The sequence below is a fragment of the Trachemys scripta genome, chromosome 4 (genome assembly GCF_013100865.1).
Source record: "Trachemys scripta elegans isolate TJP31775 chromosome 4, CAS_Tse_1.0, whole genome shotgun sequence".
Classification (NCBI taxonomy): domain Eukaryota; kingdom Metazoa; phylum Chordata; order Testudines; family Emydidae; genus Trachemys; species Trachemys scripta.
Window position 1 is genome coordinate 30,017,858 of NC_048301.1, and position 20,932 is coordinate 30,038,789.

At 40.9% G+C, this 20,932-nt stretch overlaps 1 protein-coding gene across 1 annotated transcript in view; it reads right to left on the reverse strand.

Annotated features, from left to right (window-relative positions):
• SLC24A4 (solute carrier family 24 member 4) overlaps positions 1-3,045 on the reverse strand; it is a 39,943-nt gene extending 36,898 nt beyond the window's left edge. The window contains exons 1-2 of the mRNA XM_034769936.1: positions 2,973-3,045; positions 1,771-1,845 (exon numbers count right to left, since the gene is read on the reverse strand). Of these exons, the coding sequence (XP_034625827.1) occupies positions 1,771-1,836 (66 nt within the window). The 5' untranslated portion in view covers positions 1,837-1,845; positions 2,973-3,045. The remainder of the gene's footprint in view (positions 1-1,770; positions 1,846-2,972) is intronic.
• Positions 3,046-20,932: the final 17,887 nt, after the last annotated feature.

A 20,932-nucleotide genomic window follows, 5' to 3' on the forward strand; every position in this document is an offset into this window, starting at 1 on the left:
ACTCTGCAACATTCTGAGCTAGCAGGAAGGGCTTCATAAGGAACTCATGGCATAGAACACAACACACAGCTCTCTAAGGGTATGTCTATATTACTCGCTGGATCGGCGGGCAGCGATCGATCCAGCAGGGGTCGATTTATTGCATCTAGTCTAGACGTGATAAATCGACCCCCGAGCGCTCTTCCATCGACTCCTGTACTCCACCGCCGCGAGAGGTGCAGGCAGAGTCAATGGGGGAGCGGCAGCAGTCAACTCACCACAGTGAAGACACTGCGGTGAGTAGGTCTAAGTATGTCAACTTCAGCTACGCTATTCACATAGCTGAAGTTGCATAACTTAGATCAATATCTTCTCCCCCCACCCCCAGTGTAGACCAGGGCTAAGATGATCTATCACCGATAACATGGCTGATAGAGTTCAGCACGGATGTGCTAACTACTCTGGATTCTTGTTAGCTGTCTAGCATTCTGGAAATACTTAACAAGCAGAATAGATTTTATGAAGGATCGACAGCAGAAGCAGCAACATTATGGTACATCTTAAATATCATGTATCTAAAAGTATGCTATGCTGATAGCACATCTGAAAACAGTAAGTAAAGATCACTGCTGAATACTTTGCAAGTATTTGCTGCTACAATCTATCCTTACATCTGTTCTCCTGTTGATAAGGCTATGTAACTCCTACTGATGTTTGTGGGCGTTCTGTACATGTGTCCAGAGGAGAGGAAAAAAGATGCCTTATTAGCTAGAACAGCTGGTCAAAACATTTCTGTTAATATGAAATTATGTCAATCCCCACTCTCCAAATAAGGTTTTCTATTTTACAATCAATTCTATAGTTGGTTGGAAAATTTTCAACAAAATAAATTTTGGATCAAAAGTTTAATTTTCCCCCTATCTTGATCAACTCTAACTAGTATCTGATAAATACGTTTGTAAAGTGCTGTACATTAATGTTTTAATATAATAGCAGATTATTATTCTCAATTGTGTATATATTATATATTGCACTACATTTTCTAGTTACATTTCACAGATCTGGTTCAAGTGGGCCCTGTACATAAAATAACTGACTTCATTAGTTATAATAACTATATTCTCCCTTTCCAATTATTCATCCTGCATTGCCTTTGGGTGGGATTTTCAAAAGTGCTTAGCACTGACTTAACTATGCTCTTACTGAAATGAATAGTAAAACTCTCACTGACTTCAGATGTGGCAGAGTTAAGCCAATGCTGGGTGCTTTTGAAAAGTCTACCTGATAGTTATTTCAATACATTAACTTTCTTCCACCCCTCCACACCCAATCCCAACAGGCCAGAAAAACAGCACAAGCACAGCCCTTCCTCTGACTGATTAGTCTTGCTGGCAGAAAGACACCCATGGCCAGCAAATTAATATAAATATTTCTAGCTCTTCTTTTTCCAAGTGGCTTTTAAAACAAGGATCATAGTAACAAACCCATCTAATCCTTACATCACCCCCTATACTGCCCCACCAATGTGCTTCAGACCTGTGACAGGAGGAAATCATTTGGCTATGTCCATTCAGTCATTAGCCTCTTTGCCAAGACAGCTGTCAAGAGTGTCAATTAGCGCAAACTGTAGTGGGTTTGTGATATGGAGCCCTGTCCACCGGGAAATGAATTGAGGCCACCAAACTCATTTCTAACAAACTCCAGACAGCCATTGGATGGTACAAAACATCCAAACCTAAAACCTACAGGAAACAGATTTACAAAAGGTGGTTAAATTTCTCTGTCACTTACCTCACAAATTTTCTCTAACGAGGGAACAAAGAAGTCATCGCATACTATAGCCAAGGCATAGAACATATAAAGAGCCTGTTGGAAAAAATAAAGTAAGAAAATGTTACTCAGTCACATCATGTAAAAAAGGGAGAGGAGAATGACAGGATGTTTATTCAAATAATGTAGAAACAAACTAACATGAATATGTGGCTCCATTTCTATCTGCTACAAAAAAACTGTATTGATGAAGTTATGGCATAAAAATATCAATATGTTCTTATACTTAACAGTATGCTTAGAAAGCGAGGGCTTGGAAAGTTAGGGAATAATGAAAAAGCAGTAATTTGTTGTAATTGGGTGCCATGGTAGAGTAAGGGACATGATAATAACAGACAGTGCTTTGGAGGAAGAGCAGTCATCACTCATGTTTTCAATTAATTACCTGGGTAGGTAATGAAGGCAAAAGCAACACCAAGACATTCCATGTGCAAAGAACAATCACATCCTGAAAGAAATGGTCCCTGACCTTGGCTCCCATTTGCAAACATCTCAGGGGCTGTGATAGTCTCGTGAGCACATGTTGTCCTCCTGTTGTTCTATGTGAGTTATGTGATGCATATTTTCACAATGGGACCAATCCTGCAGTCCTCACTCAAGCAAATCTCCCATTTACTATTACTTTCCCAGAGCTGGGACTGCAAGACTGAGCCCCAAAGACCTTTAAATGTTTTTGGTTTCTGCAATAAGACATCAAGCCCAGTACCACGTTACCAGATTTCATCTGTATTCCTTTAGGCTTTAAAGGCCTTATCCTTGTTTCTTTTGCACAGATGCACAATGGACAGGAGAGGGAACAAGGAGACCCCATATCATCCATTCCTGCACAGAGGGCAACCGGAATCCATACCTGCCCATACAGGGTGAAATCCTAGCTCCATTGAGATCAATGCCAAAACTTCCATTGATTTCAATGGGGTCAAGATTTCACCCCTAACTGAGATGAAGGCATAAACAAATAAATTTAGGCTTGCATGAACAGTTTTTAAAGTGCTCCAGTCGCCTTCTGCTATTTGAGAATTGGGTTGCAAATGCACTATTAAAAATCTGCTGATTTACAGAGTTCTACTAAGAAAGGGCAATGGGACTGGGTAACTTCTTGCAACTTACTAAATAAATAAAAAAAGGAAAACCAAAAGGAACCAAGGTAGGACAAAACTTACACCAATAATATGAAACAGCACTGCTCCCTCCTGCCGATCCTTATTTGTAAATACATCTTCAGGAAATTCATTAATTGCTGAAAGAGAAAAACAATTATTTTAAAAAATATGTATAGGTCTACCTGGAAATTTTATAAATGAAAGAAAGCAAAATAAAGATGGATATTTAATACTGGTCCTAAATTAAAGGAGAAGGTGACATCTTCATCAACGACCATATCATTTAGTTTGGTGCATCACAGCCTGCCGAAGTCTCTTCAGTTCACTAGGATAAAGCATGGAAGATCGTCTGCTGGTGTCAGTTGTCATTTGCTCCAACAGTTTAAACCAATATTCAATAGCTGCTAGGAGTTTCCTGCTCACAATGCCTCCCTTTTACTATTTTCTCTTCTAATTATACTTCTGAAGTAACCAGCAGAGGGGCAAATTCCCCCCCAAAAAAACAATATTCCTGGCTTCATGTATGCCTCACCCCCTAAAAAAACATGTAATGGCTGTAGTCTGCTATCCACATAGATTATGGTGCTATATAAATGTTTGCATGTCACTTTACAGAGATTAAATAAATGTACGGTGCATACCCAAGAGCTTGCAATCTAAAATTAGACAAAGAAAAGGATGTTAGATAAAGGAAGGGGTGGGGAAAAAAGGAAGGTGAGGGTTGAAACATAATAGGAGTCAGATAATAGATGAAGAGAACCATATAAGCTTTGACTTTATAAGCAGTGACTGAGGTAGGTCAATAGGAGAGGGGTAGCTCAGACAGAAGTGGGAAGTCAGTGATGGAAAGAAAAGAGCAAAGAAATGTGTTTTCAAGCAGGTTCTGAATGAGAGAGAGGCTGCTTGCAGTAGTTAGATGGAGCATCTTCCATGCCTAGGTAGCAGTGTGAGAAATCTAAGAGCAAGAACACCAAAGAGTGGAGAGAAAGGAAGTAGCTAGGCATCCCAGAGGGCAGAGGGCTGTGGGTGAGATGGAGAGCAACCAAAGATGTGAGGCAGGCGGGGCAGAGCTGTGCAGAGACTTAGGCTTTGTCTACACTACACAGCTTTTAGCAACACAGCTGTGCCACACAGCCGTGCCACTAAAAGGTGCACAGTGTAGCTGCTGTTTGGCGGCAGGAGAAAGCTCTCCTGCAGACCAAAAAACTTCCACCTCCCACGCACACCAGCACTTTTCGTCAGTAAAATTTTGTCATTCGGGGTGTGTGTGTGTGTTTCTTAGCACCCCTGAACGATAGAAAGTTTTGCTGACGAAGTTCCAGAGTAGACAAAGCCTTAGGAATGACGTTGAGGATTTTGAACTTTATGTGGAAAGAGAGAGAGTCCATGAAGAGGACTGGAGATGAAATGGTCAGAGCAGAGCATTATTTTAGCCACTGAAAGCTAGATTGATTGGAAAGGTGACATTTTCATGCAGAACTCCCGATTGATTTCAGCAGGGAGTTACATTTGTGGACTGATGGTAGGAGATGGCTCAAAAGTACTTTGAAATATTCATAAATGTACCAAAACCTGATGGACAAAAGCCAGTGTCTACTTTGATCACTTTACCCATAGCCAGAGCTTTTCTTAATGGTACTTGCTGAGGCCTGCTTCTTCGAAGTAACAAATGCTTGATATGATGCCTACTTTACAATGTCCTTGCAAACACAACATTTAATGCCAGTGCACTCACTGTTCTGGTTTGTGTATATTCTTCAGTTTCCAATATAATTCTGCAAGCAATACACATATACATGGAGACCAAGATTTTCAAAAGTGACTAGTGATTTTGGGTGCCCAATTTAAGACACCTTAAAGGGGCTTGACTTTAAGAAAGTTTGAGCTCTTGTCCTTTGCAAATCAGGCCTTTTTAAGGTGGCTCAAGATGGGCATTCCAAATCTGAGGCATCCAAAATCAGTCATTTCTGAACATTTTGACCAGGGAAAATAAAGTGCCTTCATATCACTATTTGAAAAGACCGAGTTATTTAACATCTGCTCAAGGATGTATATACATGGCAAACTTTTCTTGCCCCCTGAAAGTAATTTATATAATATATATATTATATAATTGCCTCAGTGCAAATATGAAACCCTCCCTGCTCTGTTTTCATGCCTACAACCACAATTATTTTTGCATGAGACCATTGGCAGCAGGAGTTGTTTAAAATCAGAATTAATAAATCTTATCTGCCTTACAAAAGGCAAAGCCACTGTTTTGTGAAATCCTGGAAATCCTCTGACCGAAAGCTACCGTAGTCAGTGGTCTATAAAAAATTAAGCATAAAATAAAAGTTCAACCAGATGTCATGGAGCAATGACTGTACTGCGTTTCGTTAGCCTCTTTCATAAGGTCTGCACTTCAAAGCCAGTAAACAGCATTTAATACATAGAATTTGCCCAGGATTAAGATGCAATTTTTTTCTTCATCACACATTTAGTCCAGGAAAAAGACAGTACTATAAAAGATATTTTGTTTAGACATCTATGAATACAATTCCTTATTTCCAATCCTTTGACAAACCATCCAACCTATGTCCCACTTCTGTAACCATTGGGAGAAATTGAGGGAGCGATGGATAGTAAACTTTCTGGTAATCCAGCACATCAGCAGGATACTACCCAATCCCTTGTTGAGTTATGAAATGTCATTCAAGGGACTGAAGAGTGCTTACGTGCATAAATATCATCAACACACCAGTTTAAGGCCACCAGCTTAAACACCACAGATCAGACTCTGCTATTAAGTACACTTTTGTAAAAATCAATAATTTCACCGAATAATTTCACAAAAAGCTGTCAAAACAAAGATAATATACAATTAAATGACCCAGCAGCTAGGAAATCTCGGATCCTCATTTGGATGGATTTGCCTGTTGAACCAGCACAAATTCAAATACCTTTAAAGAATCAAAACAGATGGATAAATAGCCTCTTTTTATATTTTTATTACTATTTCCAGCAAGCAAGGAAGAGGAAAGAGAGAGAATATCATATATATATTGGAACAAAGATTGTCGCATTGTAATATTTTGAGACACTGTATTAAGTAGAACTGGATGAAATTCTCTGAATCATTTTTTCAGTGATAAACACAGATTTGGCAACACTCAAAATATTTCACAGATTCATGTTGGTTTCTATGAATTGTTTCAGTCCAAAAAATTAAAATAAATTCTGTAAAATCATTTTGTTTTGACATTTTTCAAAACGGTACACTTTTCATTTAAAAAATTTCCCTTTGCTTTTTAAAAAAAACAACAATAAAAATGTTTTAAATGGTCAGAAACAAAATAAAAACATTTAATTTGACCTGAAATGATTTTTTTTTCTTGAGTCTGAGTCACTGAAATTTTTGGAAAAAAAAAATCCACTTTTGGATTTATCCAAAACTAATTTTTCCTCACAATTTTTTGGAAATGTCTGCAACCAAAAAATCCATTATTTGCACAACTTTACTATTAAACTGGAGTGAAAGTGACATTCTTAATCTCCTGCTGGGAGACAGTGTAGGATAATCTATAAATTACTATTAGTCAGTGTTACATAATCTGCAGTGGCTTTCGACAACTTTGTAAGAGGCCAAAACAGCCTTTTATATATGCAAGTGCTAGAGCAGAATAGGTTTCTCATATTACTTAGTACTTGCTTTAGCACTGTTGTAATATTTGGGCCTACAAGTTTACCCTAATTGTGAGCTCAACAGTGAGATGTGAATGAAAGATCATAAAATATCACATTAACCTATAATGTAAATGTTGATGGGGAAAGGTGAAAAGTGGAGGCAGAAAGATTGGGTTAATCCAAACAAAAAGGCCTACTGATATAGCTCAATGACTGCGTAAAGATCATGTCTGGTAACAAGAGAAGTGTGGAACCGGAAATCAATAGACTGAAATTGGTGTATCAGAAATTAGGCCTACTTGGTGGACAAAACAATGAGCAGATGCGCCATTCCATCCATCACTTCCTTTTGGGATCCTTAAAAGAAAAGATTCTGGTAGGAGAATCATGTTGTCTGACCAACAACTGCCAGATGGGAGACAAGTGGACTGAAAGGAGCAAACTTCACCATCATGGCTGCCAACCCCACTGTCTTCTGGGACTCAGGGATCACTATGACACTGTTGGGCCTTTGTTGTGCTGATCCTGAGAAATATCCTGCCCGAACTAGCCAGAGAGAAGAACACGGATGACATCTCCTCCTCCAATGGCTCTGGCTAAATCCCAAACATCACCTGGAATGTGAGACTTCCCCCCCCCACCTCATATACACACTTCCCTCCAATCCTCTATATGTCCTCTTCCTTCCCCACTGTATTTCTTCTCTATCCTTTCCTACTTTCCTTTTGCCTTCTGTATTAAGAATCTAGTTTAGCTGAATGAGACTGTATTTTGCAATGCTGATATAAGCCTGTGACCAGAGAGACAGCTAAAAACAATGCTTTATACATACGGTTGCCAACTCTCCAGGATTGGCCTGGAGTCTCCAGGAATTAAAAATTAATCTTTAATTAAAGATTATATCATGTGATAAAATCTGCAGGAATACATCCAACCAAAATTGGCAACCCTACCTATACAGTCTAATGCTGGTATAAATATGCCAGATCTCTGAGTGGCTGATAAGGCCATGTGCTGTGATTCTGTATTTTCAGCAGTGAGGTTGCATGTAAGAATCAACACCAGAAACATAAGCTGCAGTTTCTATCTTTCTGTTCTTTTCTTTTCATGTGTGTTTGTCTTGTTTTGTCATTTAGGAAACAGGATCAGACTTTATCAACAGCTCCAGCCTAACTCAACTAACTTCCCTCCCCCCCAAAGGACAGTTATTATCATCTTTGACACCATCTAAGAGCCTGTCAGACAAGAGGTTTTCCTTCTAAAGACTCTCTGAGGCCAAAGGGAAAGGGAATAAGCGATACTGTTACAATGGAAAGCCTTACTTCATATTTTACATTTCAAATGTTTTAACTGTTTTTCCTTCTTTGTCTGTATCTTTATTAAAGAGTTAAAAATTAATTGTGTGCATCCCATGGAACTAATCAGGCTGAGGTCTCTGTACTTGGAATTCCAAACCTTGTTTAAAAACTACTAATGTTATACAGTAACAGGGTCATGTTAATGCCTTTGACTCTCTGGGACCATGTATTCTATCGAAATTAATACAACAACACACATCACTCCAGCAATATATCAATATATCTTGCCAATTCAATGTGATTTAACATCATTCCCTCATGTGGCAGCAGTGGGCAGTACTTCTGGGATAATATTCCAGCACCAGCAAATATGAGAGTTTCTACTCTGCTACAGTAATTGCCAAAAGCAGAATTTTCCAGAACTATTCCCTCAGGTATGAACAAAAAAAAAAAAAAAAAAAGGCAGCTCCCAGTGAACATGGGTTTAGATGCATATCTGCTCATTAACAAGTAGAATTAAAACCGACCATGTTCACAAAGAATAAATACTGAAGGAAGGATCCTTCCATCTTCTGGGGATGGGAACTGTAGGTGTCTCTCCACTATTTTCAGCTGAGATGGGAGGGGAAGATTAAATGGAAAGCAAGGTGTACAGTATGACTAATTCTGCCAAAAAGGAACACCCACCAATTGCTCTGAAGACAGTTGGAAGTACATAAATATTCTCCCTAACAGGACAGTTCCAGGCAAACTACTACAGATCATCCTGTTGTTACCTTGTTCTCCCAACCCACCTCACCCCAGCTGTCCATTATCCCCACCTTTTGAGTCCTGATAAACTAGGTTATAAATTCTCATGGACAAGAGCACTGTCTCTTATTTGCCTGTTCAGAGAGTAGCAGAATGGGCCTGGACTCTTATCTAGGTTTCCTTGGCACTACTGTCATACCAATTAATAACTGACAAGAATAATAGTTACTACAGGGCTGTTATGTGAACAGAGGGCAGGGGAAGTGGCTGACAATTTCATGAATGGCAGGGGAGGTGCCTAGGACACTACCTTTCTGTACAATTTATGAAGGAGCCTGAAAACTCTATACTGAGCCATGAACATGGAACACAAAGAAAGAGAGTTAATCACCTTTAAAAGAACAAACCTGGAGGGCTGATTCTGCTGAGCTACCAAACTACTTATAATACAAGCACCAAAATGCAAATGGAAGTGTGTAAATAACAAGTCTCAAAACAGAGTTTAAAAGGAGTTACAGAAGTTAATCCCCGTGCCTCACTTTGATTGTTTACCCTGGTTTTTAAGTGAGGATTTACAGAGCAGAAGCCAGGGGGAGCCCGTGCACAATACTGACACCTGCCTATATTTAGGCTGGTTACCAGATTATTCCAGTAGGCACTGCTGAGTAGCATGAGAGCATTGTTCCCATATGCCCTGTCTATACTGTTGGAGGCAGCCTGCCAATGAACTAAGTTTCAAAATCTCATAAGCCTGATAGAAAATCTCAGCAGCCACGTGGATCAGCTGTTTTATAACCTGCCTTGGCATGTGATTTCTTCACTTTATCACCAGTTGATTCACTCACAGAAGCAAGAGACATACCAACTCTTAATAGGCTGCTGAACATAAAAGATATTCTACATTTTCCTGTCACAGTTATTTACAATGGTAGCGGCATTCTGCTGCAGGGAAAAAAGAACTGCAATTAAAAAAAAAAAAGATGCATATGAAGGGCTCTTGGAGTAAGAGCCATGCTGGAAGGGGCTTGTGCAGATGCATTCATGACCCCCTTCCCTACCCACCCCCAGCCACCTTGGCATGTGCAACATCTCTGGCTATGCTAACTTGTTCTCTCCCCAGTCGCTCAGGGAGGACATAGCACTGGCATTCTGGATGCACCTAGTGCAGGTACACAAGGGAGTAAGGCAGAAGGCCTAGATTAGCTACCTACGCCTTCCCTCTCCTCCACCCACTCCCATGAATATGCTCAGAAGCAGTCAAAATCCAGCCCAAAGTATTACATTTAACACATTCCATTTGTTCAAGCAATGAGGGCAAATCCAGGTGATACTCTCCAAATACTGACTGTATTTCTAAATGTGGGCGCAGCCTTTTCTCTCATCACAGAGAGGTTGGGCCAAATTTTAAAGGCCTTGTGTTCATGCATGTGCCCCCCCAGTTACAGGGAGCAAAACCCCCATTTGCATGCAGAAACGAGCATTTGCATGTACAGAACCAAGTAGAGGAAGCTGGCAAGGGTAGCAGGGTCACCCCAACACTGAAGCACTGCTCTGCTGTGGCTCTCCAGGGATGTGTGGGATTGGGGCAGGGTTGCAGTTTGAGTTTGCTGGGGAAGCAGGTGGGGGAGTGGGCAGTGGCAGATTAGCCACTGGGCCAACAGGGCCCATGCCCAGAGGCCCTGGCCAATTGGGTGGCCCCCAGAAAAATGGGTGCCCCTGCCTGCTCTGCCTGCCCGGCGCTCCTGATGGGGAGCAGGGTCAGGACGCTGAGGGGACTGCAGGCCATGCTCCCAAGCAGGAGTACCGGGGGGGACTGCAGGCGGAAGGGGTGGGGAGGGACCCTCCCATTTGCTGTGGACCAGGAACCCATAAATCCCTAATCTGCCTCTGGGAGCCGGCCGGCTCTTCTGACAGAACGATGAGGGGTAAACTCTGTGTGGGGAACATTGCAAAATTGTTTCCTTCAGCTCTCTCCCATGCAGTTTTACCCCAGGAACAATGATCCATCCTGTGCTTTGTAGCATTCTTTTACACATAACACACTGTCAAACCAACACGAAATCCTTGTTTGGGGATGGAATTAAAAAAATCAAATGTTATTGAATTAATTAGCATTATTATTTGTAGACCAGGAGCACCCAGGGGCCCAAACAAATTCAGGGTCTCATTCTATTAAGCATTGTACACACGTATAGTAAAAGACACTACCTGCCCCAAAGAGCTGACAATCTAGAAGGCAAGATACAAGAGCTGGGAGAAAGAAACAAATGGAGGAAGGAAAGAACACTGAGTAGGTCTCTTTATGCGTGCTCGTATCTCAGCAAAAAACAACCAGCACCAAAGCCCCACGCATCAGAGAATAGATTCATTTTATAATAGCTATAAAATAAAATAATAACTTGTTTTTCCAAATCATAAAGAAACTTTAAAAATGAATCCACAGCTTTCTGAAGACACACACAAAAAAGGACATATGGGATGAGCCAGGATGACATCCATCCCAGGCAAGATAATGGAGCAGCTGATATAGAACTTAAAGGATGGTAATATAATTAATGCCAGTCAATACAATTTTATGGAAAATATATCCTGTCAAACTAACTTGATATCTTTTTTTGATGAGATTATAAAGTTGGTTGATAAAGGTAATTTTGTTGATTTTGTTGATGTAATAGACTTCTGTAAGGGCTTTGACTTGGTACTGCTTGACATTTTGATTAAAAAACTAGAACGAAATAAAATTAACAGGACACATATTAAAGGGATTAAAAATTGGATAACTGACAGGTCTCAAAATCTAATTTTAAATGGGCAATCATCATCAAGCTGGTGTGTTTCTAGTGAGGTACCAGTTCTTGGCCCTATGCTATTTAACATTTGGAGATATCCCATCTCCTAGAACTGGAAAGGGCCTTGAAAGGTCGTTGAGTCCAGCCCCCTGCCTTCATGAGCAGGACCAAGTACTGATTTTGCCCCACATCCCTAAGCGGCCCCCTCAAGGATTGAACTCACAACCCTGGGTTTAGCAGGCCAATGCTCAAACCACTGAGCTATCCCTCCCCAAGCTAGCAATGAAAACACAATCAGCACTGATAAAGTTTGCAGATGATACAAAAGTTGGGGGAGTGGTAAATAATGGAGAGAACAGATCACTGAGACAGAGCCGTCTGGAATATTTGGTAAACTGGGTGGAAACAAACAATACAGCTAAATGTAAATGTACACATCTAGAAACAAAGAATGCAGGCCACGCTTACAGGACGGGGCTGTGATTCTGAAAAAGAATTGGGGGTTGTGGTGGGCAGTCAGCTGAACATAATTTCCCAGTGCAATGATGTGGCCAAAAGAGCTAATATTATCCTGGAATGCATAATCAGGGGAATCTCAGGCAGGAGTAGAGAATACCCTGGGAATTATTTGGGGAAGTTCCATGACCTGTGTTACTCAGGAAGTCAGACTAGATGATCACAGAGGTCCCTTGTGGCCTTGGGATCTATGAAAACGAATGTCCTGACCACTTTGCTCATTGATGTTCCTAAGGCATTTTTTAGTTTCTCTGTTCTAATCAAATTACAATTTGAGTAATGACATTCTATGTACCTGAATTCCCCCTGGGGGTTTAGTTTTTATGGTGGGCTGGATTTAGCATGGTATGTTTCTGTTTCTGCTGGCAGAAAACCCTGGCACACAGTCCCAGGTGTGAAATATCCATCAGGGGAAACGGCTCCAGGGGCAAAAGGCGGTCATTGCTTCCCCTCTATTGAAAATGTCTCACTGTTTTAATCTGTTACCTAATGTTGGGTACAGCAACCCTAGATGCAGTTTTCATATCAGCTCAGGCGTTTAAATGGTAAGGGTTTCAGAAATCAGGGTGAAGAGCTTGATATAGACAGACACTACAGCTGGTAGGAATAGAAGCAGCCTGAGCAGGGACTGCTGCACTAGGGGCGAGAGGGTAAAATAGGGCCTAGATGGGACCATACCTCTCCATCTCACCCCTGAATCCAGAACTGTGCCGGTGAGATTGCCCCAACTCAAGGGGCATTAGGATTCAGGTAGTGCCTCTCCTCCTTCCCCTCATATGGCCATGGGGGAAACTGAAGAGAGGAGCCAGCCAGGGACTGCAGCGGGTAGGAACAGGAGTAGCCAAAGCAGGGAGGGACCTCTCTCACCTTCACTCCGGTCAAAACTGTTAAATGTTCTCTGACCTCTGCCCTGTGCTGACTGGCTATTTGCTCCCCATTCCTGCTCAGAGTCTCTTACCTCAGCTTCACTCCACTCCTGCTCCTCTCACTGTCTTCTCCCCTGCCATGTCCCCCTCCCTTCCCTTCCCTTCCCTTCCCATTTTACCAATCCCTGGCTAAGTAAATCCATCACTCCCAAAATATTGTGCAACTCACATGATGTTTGCCACTGTCACATTGCTCATTCTGCATGCATTCTACACCTTTTCCCAGCCTGTGTCTGTCTTGTATATTTAGACTGGAAGCTCTACAGGGCTGGGACCATCTGGTACTCTGTCTGTACGGCACCTACCCCATTCTTGGTTGGCCCTTAGGTACTACCGTAATAAACATGATTAGTAATAACAACAGATAACATTTGTAAAGTTTGAGATGAAAGGCACAACATAAACATGAGCTATCATTATCTGACCCCACATTTTCAGGTTTGCGATAGCAATAAAATTGCTTACGAAACAAAAGCAGTTATTTTGACTAAAAAAATGCTGACTGGATTTATTTGAATTTCAATGCTAACTATGGAAATGGAACAAATGTGAACATCACACCAGCATACTGTGCCATTCCCAACATTCTGTCCCAGTTTCTACTTCGTTCTTTATCATAGAAAATTCATGTTGATTTTTATTGTTTTCCGCTGAACCTCAGTGTTTGGCTGACTACAAACAGGAATAATAATTATTTAAATCAATGGATTATCCTCTAAGTAAACAGTCTACAGGTCTTTGACTTTTTAGTGGTCCATCCCTAAACAGATTCAATACATTCTTATGTGTCTGTCTAAAAACACAAAAATGCTATACAGTACATTAATACTACACTTTTCTTCCAAATTGTCAGAAAACCCTAAATTCATGAATGCTGTTACATGGGTGGGCTCGGCAGAATTCAATTTTTATTTTTTTCTAATTTCAACTACATCGATTTTTATTTTTAAAGATTTTTTATTATTACAGTGGCTGGAAATGAAAGGAGGGGTAGGATTGGGGTTAGGATTAGGGCTGCACTGACCAAGGGGCCGCAGGGGGCTCCCTAAACATGGTGCTGGGAAGGCAGCAGTCCTGGCCCATTGCAGCAGAGATTCCCAGCCAGGACTTCAAGGAGGAGAATGAACCACTAGCCACAGAGTGCTGCTGAACAGTTCCTGCTCAGTGGTGCCATGATAGTGAAGATGTGGGGCTGGTGACACTGGATCCCTGCCAGTAGGGTTGTCAGGTGTCCTTGCTGACCGGGCTGTTAGAAGTCTGGTTGGCGACACAGCGGGGCTAAGGAAGGCTCCCTGCCTGCTGTGGCACCGCGCAGCTCCCAGAAGCAGCGGCATGTCCTCCCTCCAGCTCCTAGGTTTAGGGGCAGCCAGCGGGATAGAGTAAGTGGGGGGGGTGGGGCCTCAGAGAAGGGGCAGGGCAGGGGGGTCATCCTCCTCACAGTCCTGGCTGGGGGTCGGTGCTCTGCCCTGATAGGACTGCAGCCTTCCCGACACCTGCAGGGATCCGGTTTCTCTGGCCCTGCAGCAGCATAGGGAGCCCTCTGTAGCCTTGCGGTCATGGGACTGAGGGAGTGGGGCCATGACAATGGAGCTGCAGAGGGCTCCCCTTCACTGCTGCAGGGCTGGAGACACCCAGACTTTGCAGGCAGAAGGGGGCAAAGCTGCACTCCCACCCACTGTTATGGATTGACATTTTTTTCATCAATTTCATTTTATGCTGAAATAGACGTTTACCAACAGATAAAGTATCAGAGGGGTAGCCGTGTTAGTCTGGATCTGTAAAAAGTGACAAAGAGTCCTGTGGCACCTTATAGACTAACAAACATATTAAAGTGTAAGCTTTCATCGGTGAATACCCACTTCGTCAGACTCTTTGTTGCTTTTTACCAACAGATAGTCATTGAAATCACATCCTGCCAAACCTATCCATGCACCACAAATTCAATAATGACAACTAAATGTTTCAAGGGGAGAGAGGGATGTCCCTACCCGAGGAAAACATTGTTCTTCATGGGCACTTGATACCCAGGAAAGCTGGTATCTTAACATGAAAATAATAACTCTACTTTTAATCCCAGATGTCAGCTGAAAAAATGACAGTTCCCAAGCTTTGAACTCCTGTTCCCATTAGACAGCTGTTTTTCAGTTTTGTATCAAAATCACATGTGGACAGTCCCCAAAATGATCATTTCTGCCTCTGATGCATGTTAATATACACACATTGGTGAAGAGCAATTAGGGACCAGCAGTTCAAAGACACATATCTGTTTGCATGAAATAACTCTGGAAGGAAACCCTGCTATGTGTAACTCTGTAGTAAGAATAGTTAGCCTGACTGCCCAGCCTGGGCAATGACAACACATAACAATGAAGTCTAGCATGAAACACCACTGAACCTTTTGTACGTAATCAATTTAATGTTGTGCAAAGCCAAAGATGAAACTTTCTATCCAAAGCTGAGTACCATATGGCAGGAGGCACAGTAAGCTTCCCATTCCCCAGCACAATCTGTAGAAATTACTAGCAAATTTAATCTCTGCAGTATATTAATTCAATTTGCATTATCTGTGCCATGGCAAGTAGCAGTTTATGAAGCAAATGACTGCCTCAATTCTTAACTATTAAATACATTTAATACGTGTACTGTAAGATAAAAAAGGATGGTGTATTATTGAAATAGCCTTAAAAAGCTCTCTTTCCATCAGAATGAAATTACGGATATTTCTATAAAAGACAGGATTAGCTACAGGGAAAAGTTATACTAATGCCTTATTAAAATATAAATTTACATTTAATTTCTTTTTTAAGAAAACTATTTGCACTCATTAAAGCAGAGTCATAAAATCAAATAAAAATATAGTAACAATTATCTGCTGAAATATGGAAATTTGAAGCATATGATACATTCACCTCCTGAAGCAGCAATGCACTGTATCAGCATATCAGAGAACAGCATTTTGTGTGCATTGGTCCATCTGTTAATGTTTTTAAACTCCTCAAGCTTATAAAAGGACTCATAAGTTTGGGGCCATTGACTTTTTCTCCCTGGTTCCCATTTGCTTTCTTCTTTAGAAAAATGTCTTTAAAGAGCTGGAGATTTTCTATCACCAGACTGGTTTTCTTTCCTTTGTGAGAGCACCAGGATATCTCACAGATTAGTATTAAGGATAGCTTGTGTCTGATTGCTCCACACAGCAGCATGTCAATGTTATTATTGCAAGATAGCAGCAGTTAGGTAACAAAACCATGGTAACCTGACTAGAAGAGAAGAGGTGATCTGCAGTTTCAAGCTCACCATGAAACTGCTAGATCAACTCAAGTCAACTGTTCTAAATCAGCAACAGAGAGAGGTCAAACAGTCTGTGCTTAGTTTTGGTGCACTCTGTACGTGTTCTATCTTCTGCTTTATTGTACAAGGTTAACCAAGAAAAATCAGTTTGATTCCAGCACATGCTGTTAGTATCCAAAATGTACTGCCATTTGACAGCTATTCAGTTGCTTATATGAATGAACTGGTGGTTTCAGTGGCCTCTGGGAAATGAGATGGTGTCTCTTAGTCCAATGATAAGTGGGGGTAGAGATAGCTCAGTGATTTGAGCATTGGCCTGCTAAACCCAAGGTTGTGAGTTCAATCCTTGAGGGGGCCACTTGGGGATCTGGGGCAAAATCAGTACTTGGTCCTGCTAGTTAAAGGCAGGGGGCTAGACTCAATGACCTTTCAAGGTCCCTTCCAGTTCTAGGAGATGGGATATCTCCATTAATTTATTTCTTTTCTTTCTGGTTGAGTGGCTACTGTATTTCATTTCAATAAAGAATAGATGGCTACATATCTGGCAATATTTTCATTTGGTAGAAATCTATTGAGAAAGAGCAAGAAAGGAAAAAGACTGAACTTGCCTTCAATGATATTATCAGGTGGACAAAGGTTGCAGAAACAGGACCCATGTTTGCAGAGAGAAATATTCAGCAAAGTAGTGGATGATCATGCTGACACACATTGTGAGAAGGTCAGAGGATCCAAAATTCCACATGTAATTCCTCATGCTTTTCATAGACAGACTTTCCAGCCAGAACCAGTTTGAAGAGATAAATGTTGACAAACAACCACTTGCTTTCCCTCAATTTTCTGTCTCACCATCTCAAGTTCAATGTTTTTTGTTCATAGGCAGTTTTAAAATTCCCTCTCAAAATCAAATTATAACAATTATTTGTGTTTGTTGTACAGCTTCTCCATTCACAAGTTCATCCAGCTCACCCATATCAAACAAAGCCAACAATCCACTGCCAAGACAATTAACATGATGTCAAAAACTCTGCAGTATGACTTCACTGAAAATCTAAATAAGAGGAAGTGGGAGAGACACTTGTCTGGTTTTAACACCAATGAGACTTGATAAATTAACAAAGAGCACTGTCAAACTTATTGAACATGTGAAGAAGCAAAGGAACACAGTTTTAAGATATATTGGGCTAGAGCAGGGGTTTTCAAACTGGGGGTCAGGACCCCTCAGGGGGTCACAAGGTCATTAAATGGGGGATCGCGAACTGTCAACTTGCACCCTAAAAACCCAGTTTTTCCTCCAGCATTTATAATGGTGTTAAATATATTTAAAAAGTGTGTTTAATTTATTAGGGGGGTCACACTCACAGGCTTGCAATGTGAAAGGAGTCGCCAGTAAAAAAAAGTTTGAGACCCACTGGGCTAGAGTCTTTCCTGTTTCAGAACTCTGGTGAAGGAGAGTGGGGGATGTCAGGAAGATGGTTACAACTCTGTTTCTGTGAGCTTGTGTGCCCTGGGGCTGCTCTAGCTTATGTCAGTGGTGTATCATCCCTATTGGGCCATTTGCAACCCAACAATTAGCAGAGCAGAACAAGACCCCTTCCCTCCTCCAACATACTTCCTATACGGGTGGTGGGGGAGCAATCATGGGAGCTGGCATGGCAATCATGGGTGATTTTATGCCAGCTGAGAGCTCCCAACACAGGAAATTCAGAGCTGGCTAGTTATGGCCAAAATCTGGCTCTTTTGTGCTGTCTGAGCAGCACAATGAAGTTGCATCAAATACAAGAATCTGGCCCACAGGTTGAAAGTTGCCTTCCATTTTAAACATTTGAGGACTTCCATATGGAAGAGGACATTCATGTAAGTGGTATCACATGAGAGGATCAGAGTGTATTCTTCAACGATAAAGAGCAAAAGATTTCTACTAGCAGTAGTCCTTTTTCAGATATATGGTCATCTTTATTACTGGAAATAACTGGATTATAGCTAAAATAATCCTTTTCTGTGACAAATACCACTAATGCTGTTTAATGTGCAATTCTACTTTGAAAAGTAATTATATAAAATATCTCCTTCTGATGAACCCAACTTTCCTGCTGTCTTTAGTGAATAAAATGAGGGATCACCAGTTTTTTTTAGTTAGCACTACAGAGCTCATACAGCAACAGGAACATGTGCTGGAGGCTATTCTGCTACATGCATCCTCAACAAAAGTGCTACCCAAATTCCAGATGCACAGCCATTGTAATTAATGACTTTGGAAGAATCCAGCTTGACTCTCAGACCACAGGATGAATTTGCAGTGCTGGCAGCTAGACAATCCACTGTGTTACTTGTAAAATGAACAGATTTGATCTGGAAAATGTTGAGAGGAAAGAAATATGCAACCCCATGAGGTAGTTTTCCAGAGTCACTTTTCACATTAGAAGTACATTTTAAATGACGTTGTCTGTGCTGCAGTGCCTGCAGCAGAGCTAATACATAATAATGGGTATTTCAATCCATTCTATTTTAGCAAGTGTAGCATGGTGACTCATGTAAAGTAGCAGTAATGGCCCACATATTTCCCCAAATGCAGAATGCATGGGGAAAGAAATTAAATTCATTATTTTTAAAAGAACTTCTTTGAGTTTATTCTTACAATTTCTCTGAAACCCTCTAGACAGAGAAAGTATAACTGGGTAGGCTAGATGTGTTAGTCTGTAGATGAAGACGAAAAATGACACAAAGCTGTAGGTGATACCTTTTACAAGGCTAAGATCAAAAATTGTATAAACTGACTATTGAGACTCATCAGGGCATGAAAAAGCAAAGCAATTGGTAGAAAATATAGTGACAGGGTGTCGATTCACACTACAGCCCTAAAGTCAGGCCCACAGAAACCAAAAGGGGAAGGATGTAAAAACGAAGTCAGGAACAGGTGTGGTTTGGAGTTTCTCCTCTTCATAGCTTTATTTGGATATGGTGTCTGAATGCTAGAAGGCAGTGTCAGAAAGACCTATTCAATCATCTAGTCCAAAGGTCGGCAACCTTTCAGAAGCGGTGTGCCGAGTCTTCATTTATTCACTGTGATTTAAGGTTTCATGTGCCAGAAATACATTTTAATGTTTTTAGAAGGTCTCTTTCTATAAGTCTGTAATATATAACTAAACTATTGCTGTATGTAAAGTAACTAAGGTTTTAAAAATGTTTAAGAAGCTTCATTAAATTAAATTAAAATGCAGAGGCCCCCGGACCGGTGGCCAGGACCCGGGCATTGTGAGTGCCACTGAAAATCAGCTCGCGTGCCGTCTTTGGCATGCGTGCCATAGGTTGCCTACCTCAGATCTAGTCCATCCCCTACCAAGGCTGGATTATTTCCAACACTACATTTTTTTGGGCATTGTCCAAAAGGCTTTGTCAATCAGCACAATGACAGAGAGAATAGCTAAAATATAAAGGTACAATAATTATAAAGTAAAGGAAACCCCTGTATCCTATTTTGTAGGTGATTTTTAGACTAGACTGACTAGAGGCCAGAATTTTCAAAAGTGTTAAGGACCCAATGTGAATGCAACATGCTACATTTATGGCTGCTAACTGCTGAGAACATCTGCAAGTCTTGTCCTTATTTTCATGTCTAAATAGGAGCAGAGTTCTGAAAATCTGGGCTTACTTGTGGCTGCTGAGCACCTGAACACTCAGGCCATTCGTGTACAGAGAAAACTCTGTGTGTCTATAGAAAGGTGTATTTTCAGAGCCCAAAAATTAGGACCATTTTAAATATCAATACCTTATGTTCCCGAGAGGTTTTTAAATTCCTTTTCCTATATTGTCCACAAATGGAAAAATAAAAATAAAGCAGCCTCTCTGTGAGGAATGCTCGCAGTGTTGCCAATCCTCATGATTTGATTGCGAGTCCTATGTTATTGGGTGTTTTTCCTCAAAGCCCCAAGCTGCTGGAATCATGTAATTAGGTGAGAATCACAGCTTTCATTTAAAATAAAAATAAGTTTCTAGCTCTTGTGCTGGCAGAAAAAAACCTCAAAGAACCCTACAGGCTCAAAAAAATGAAAGTAGCCAAACTTTAATTTTATTTTTTTTTAAATATCAATCTCATGATTTTGGTGAGCCTGACTCATACTTTTTAAATATTTGGGGCTAACCTACTAGCATGTTTTCACTCAGCAAAACTGCAAACATTCATCTTGATTTGCAGTTTCTGCCTGGTGATAGAACATGATGCCAACATAACTCTTAAACTGTAGGCCAAATCTTACTTATACTTTTCACACAAGTAACCCTATCACAGTTAAATAGATGAGCAAGATTTGGCCCTCTACTTTGTACATCATATTCTTCTGGAAATATTAGAAAATGCTATCTGAGTTTAGAATACATTTTCCCTTTCATTGCAGTGTATTTAATGTGCTTGTTAGCTACCTTTTGCAAAGGTACCTGATTTGCATGGTTCGGTGCTGTTTTTCCCCCTGTTGGTATTCCATGGGGCATTTGCTTCTTGCTCTAGAAATTCACCAGGGAACTATAACAATCACTAAAAGAATACAGAGATTCTCTCTTTCCACTACCTATATGTAATGCTTATTTTGACAATCTGCACTTCAACCACCTCCTATTTTCAGACAGAATCTGGCCAGAGGAACAGCCTCTCGCCAGTTTTGGAGAAGCCCATGGGTCTAGTGGAAACCTCAACCCTAACATCTAATGAGGAAATATATTTTTTTCATAGATTATAAAAGCCAAATTCAGAAGTGATATGTAAGTCACTGTTAATTACACTTTGGCAGGCAGTG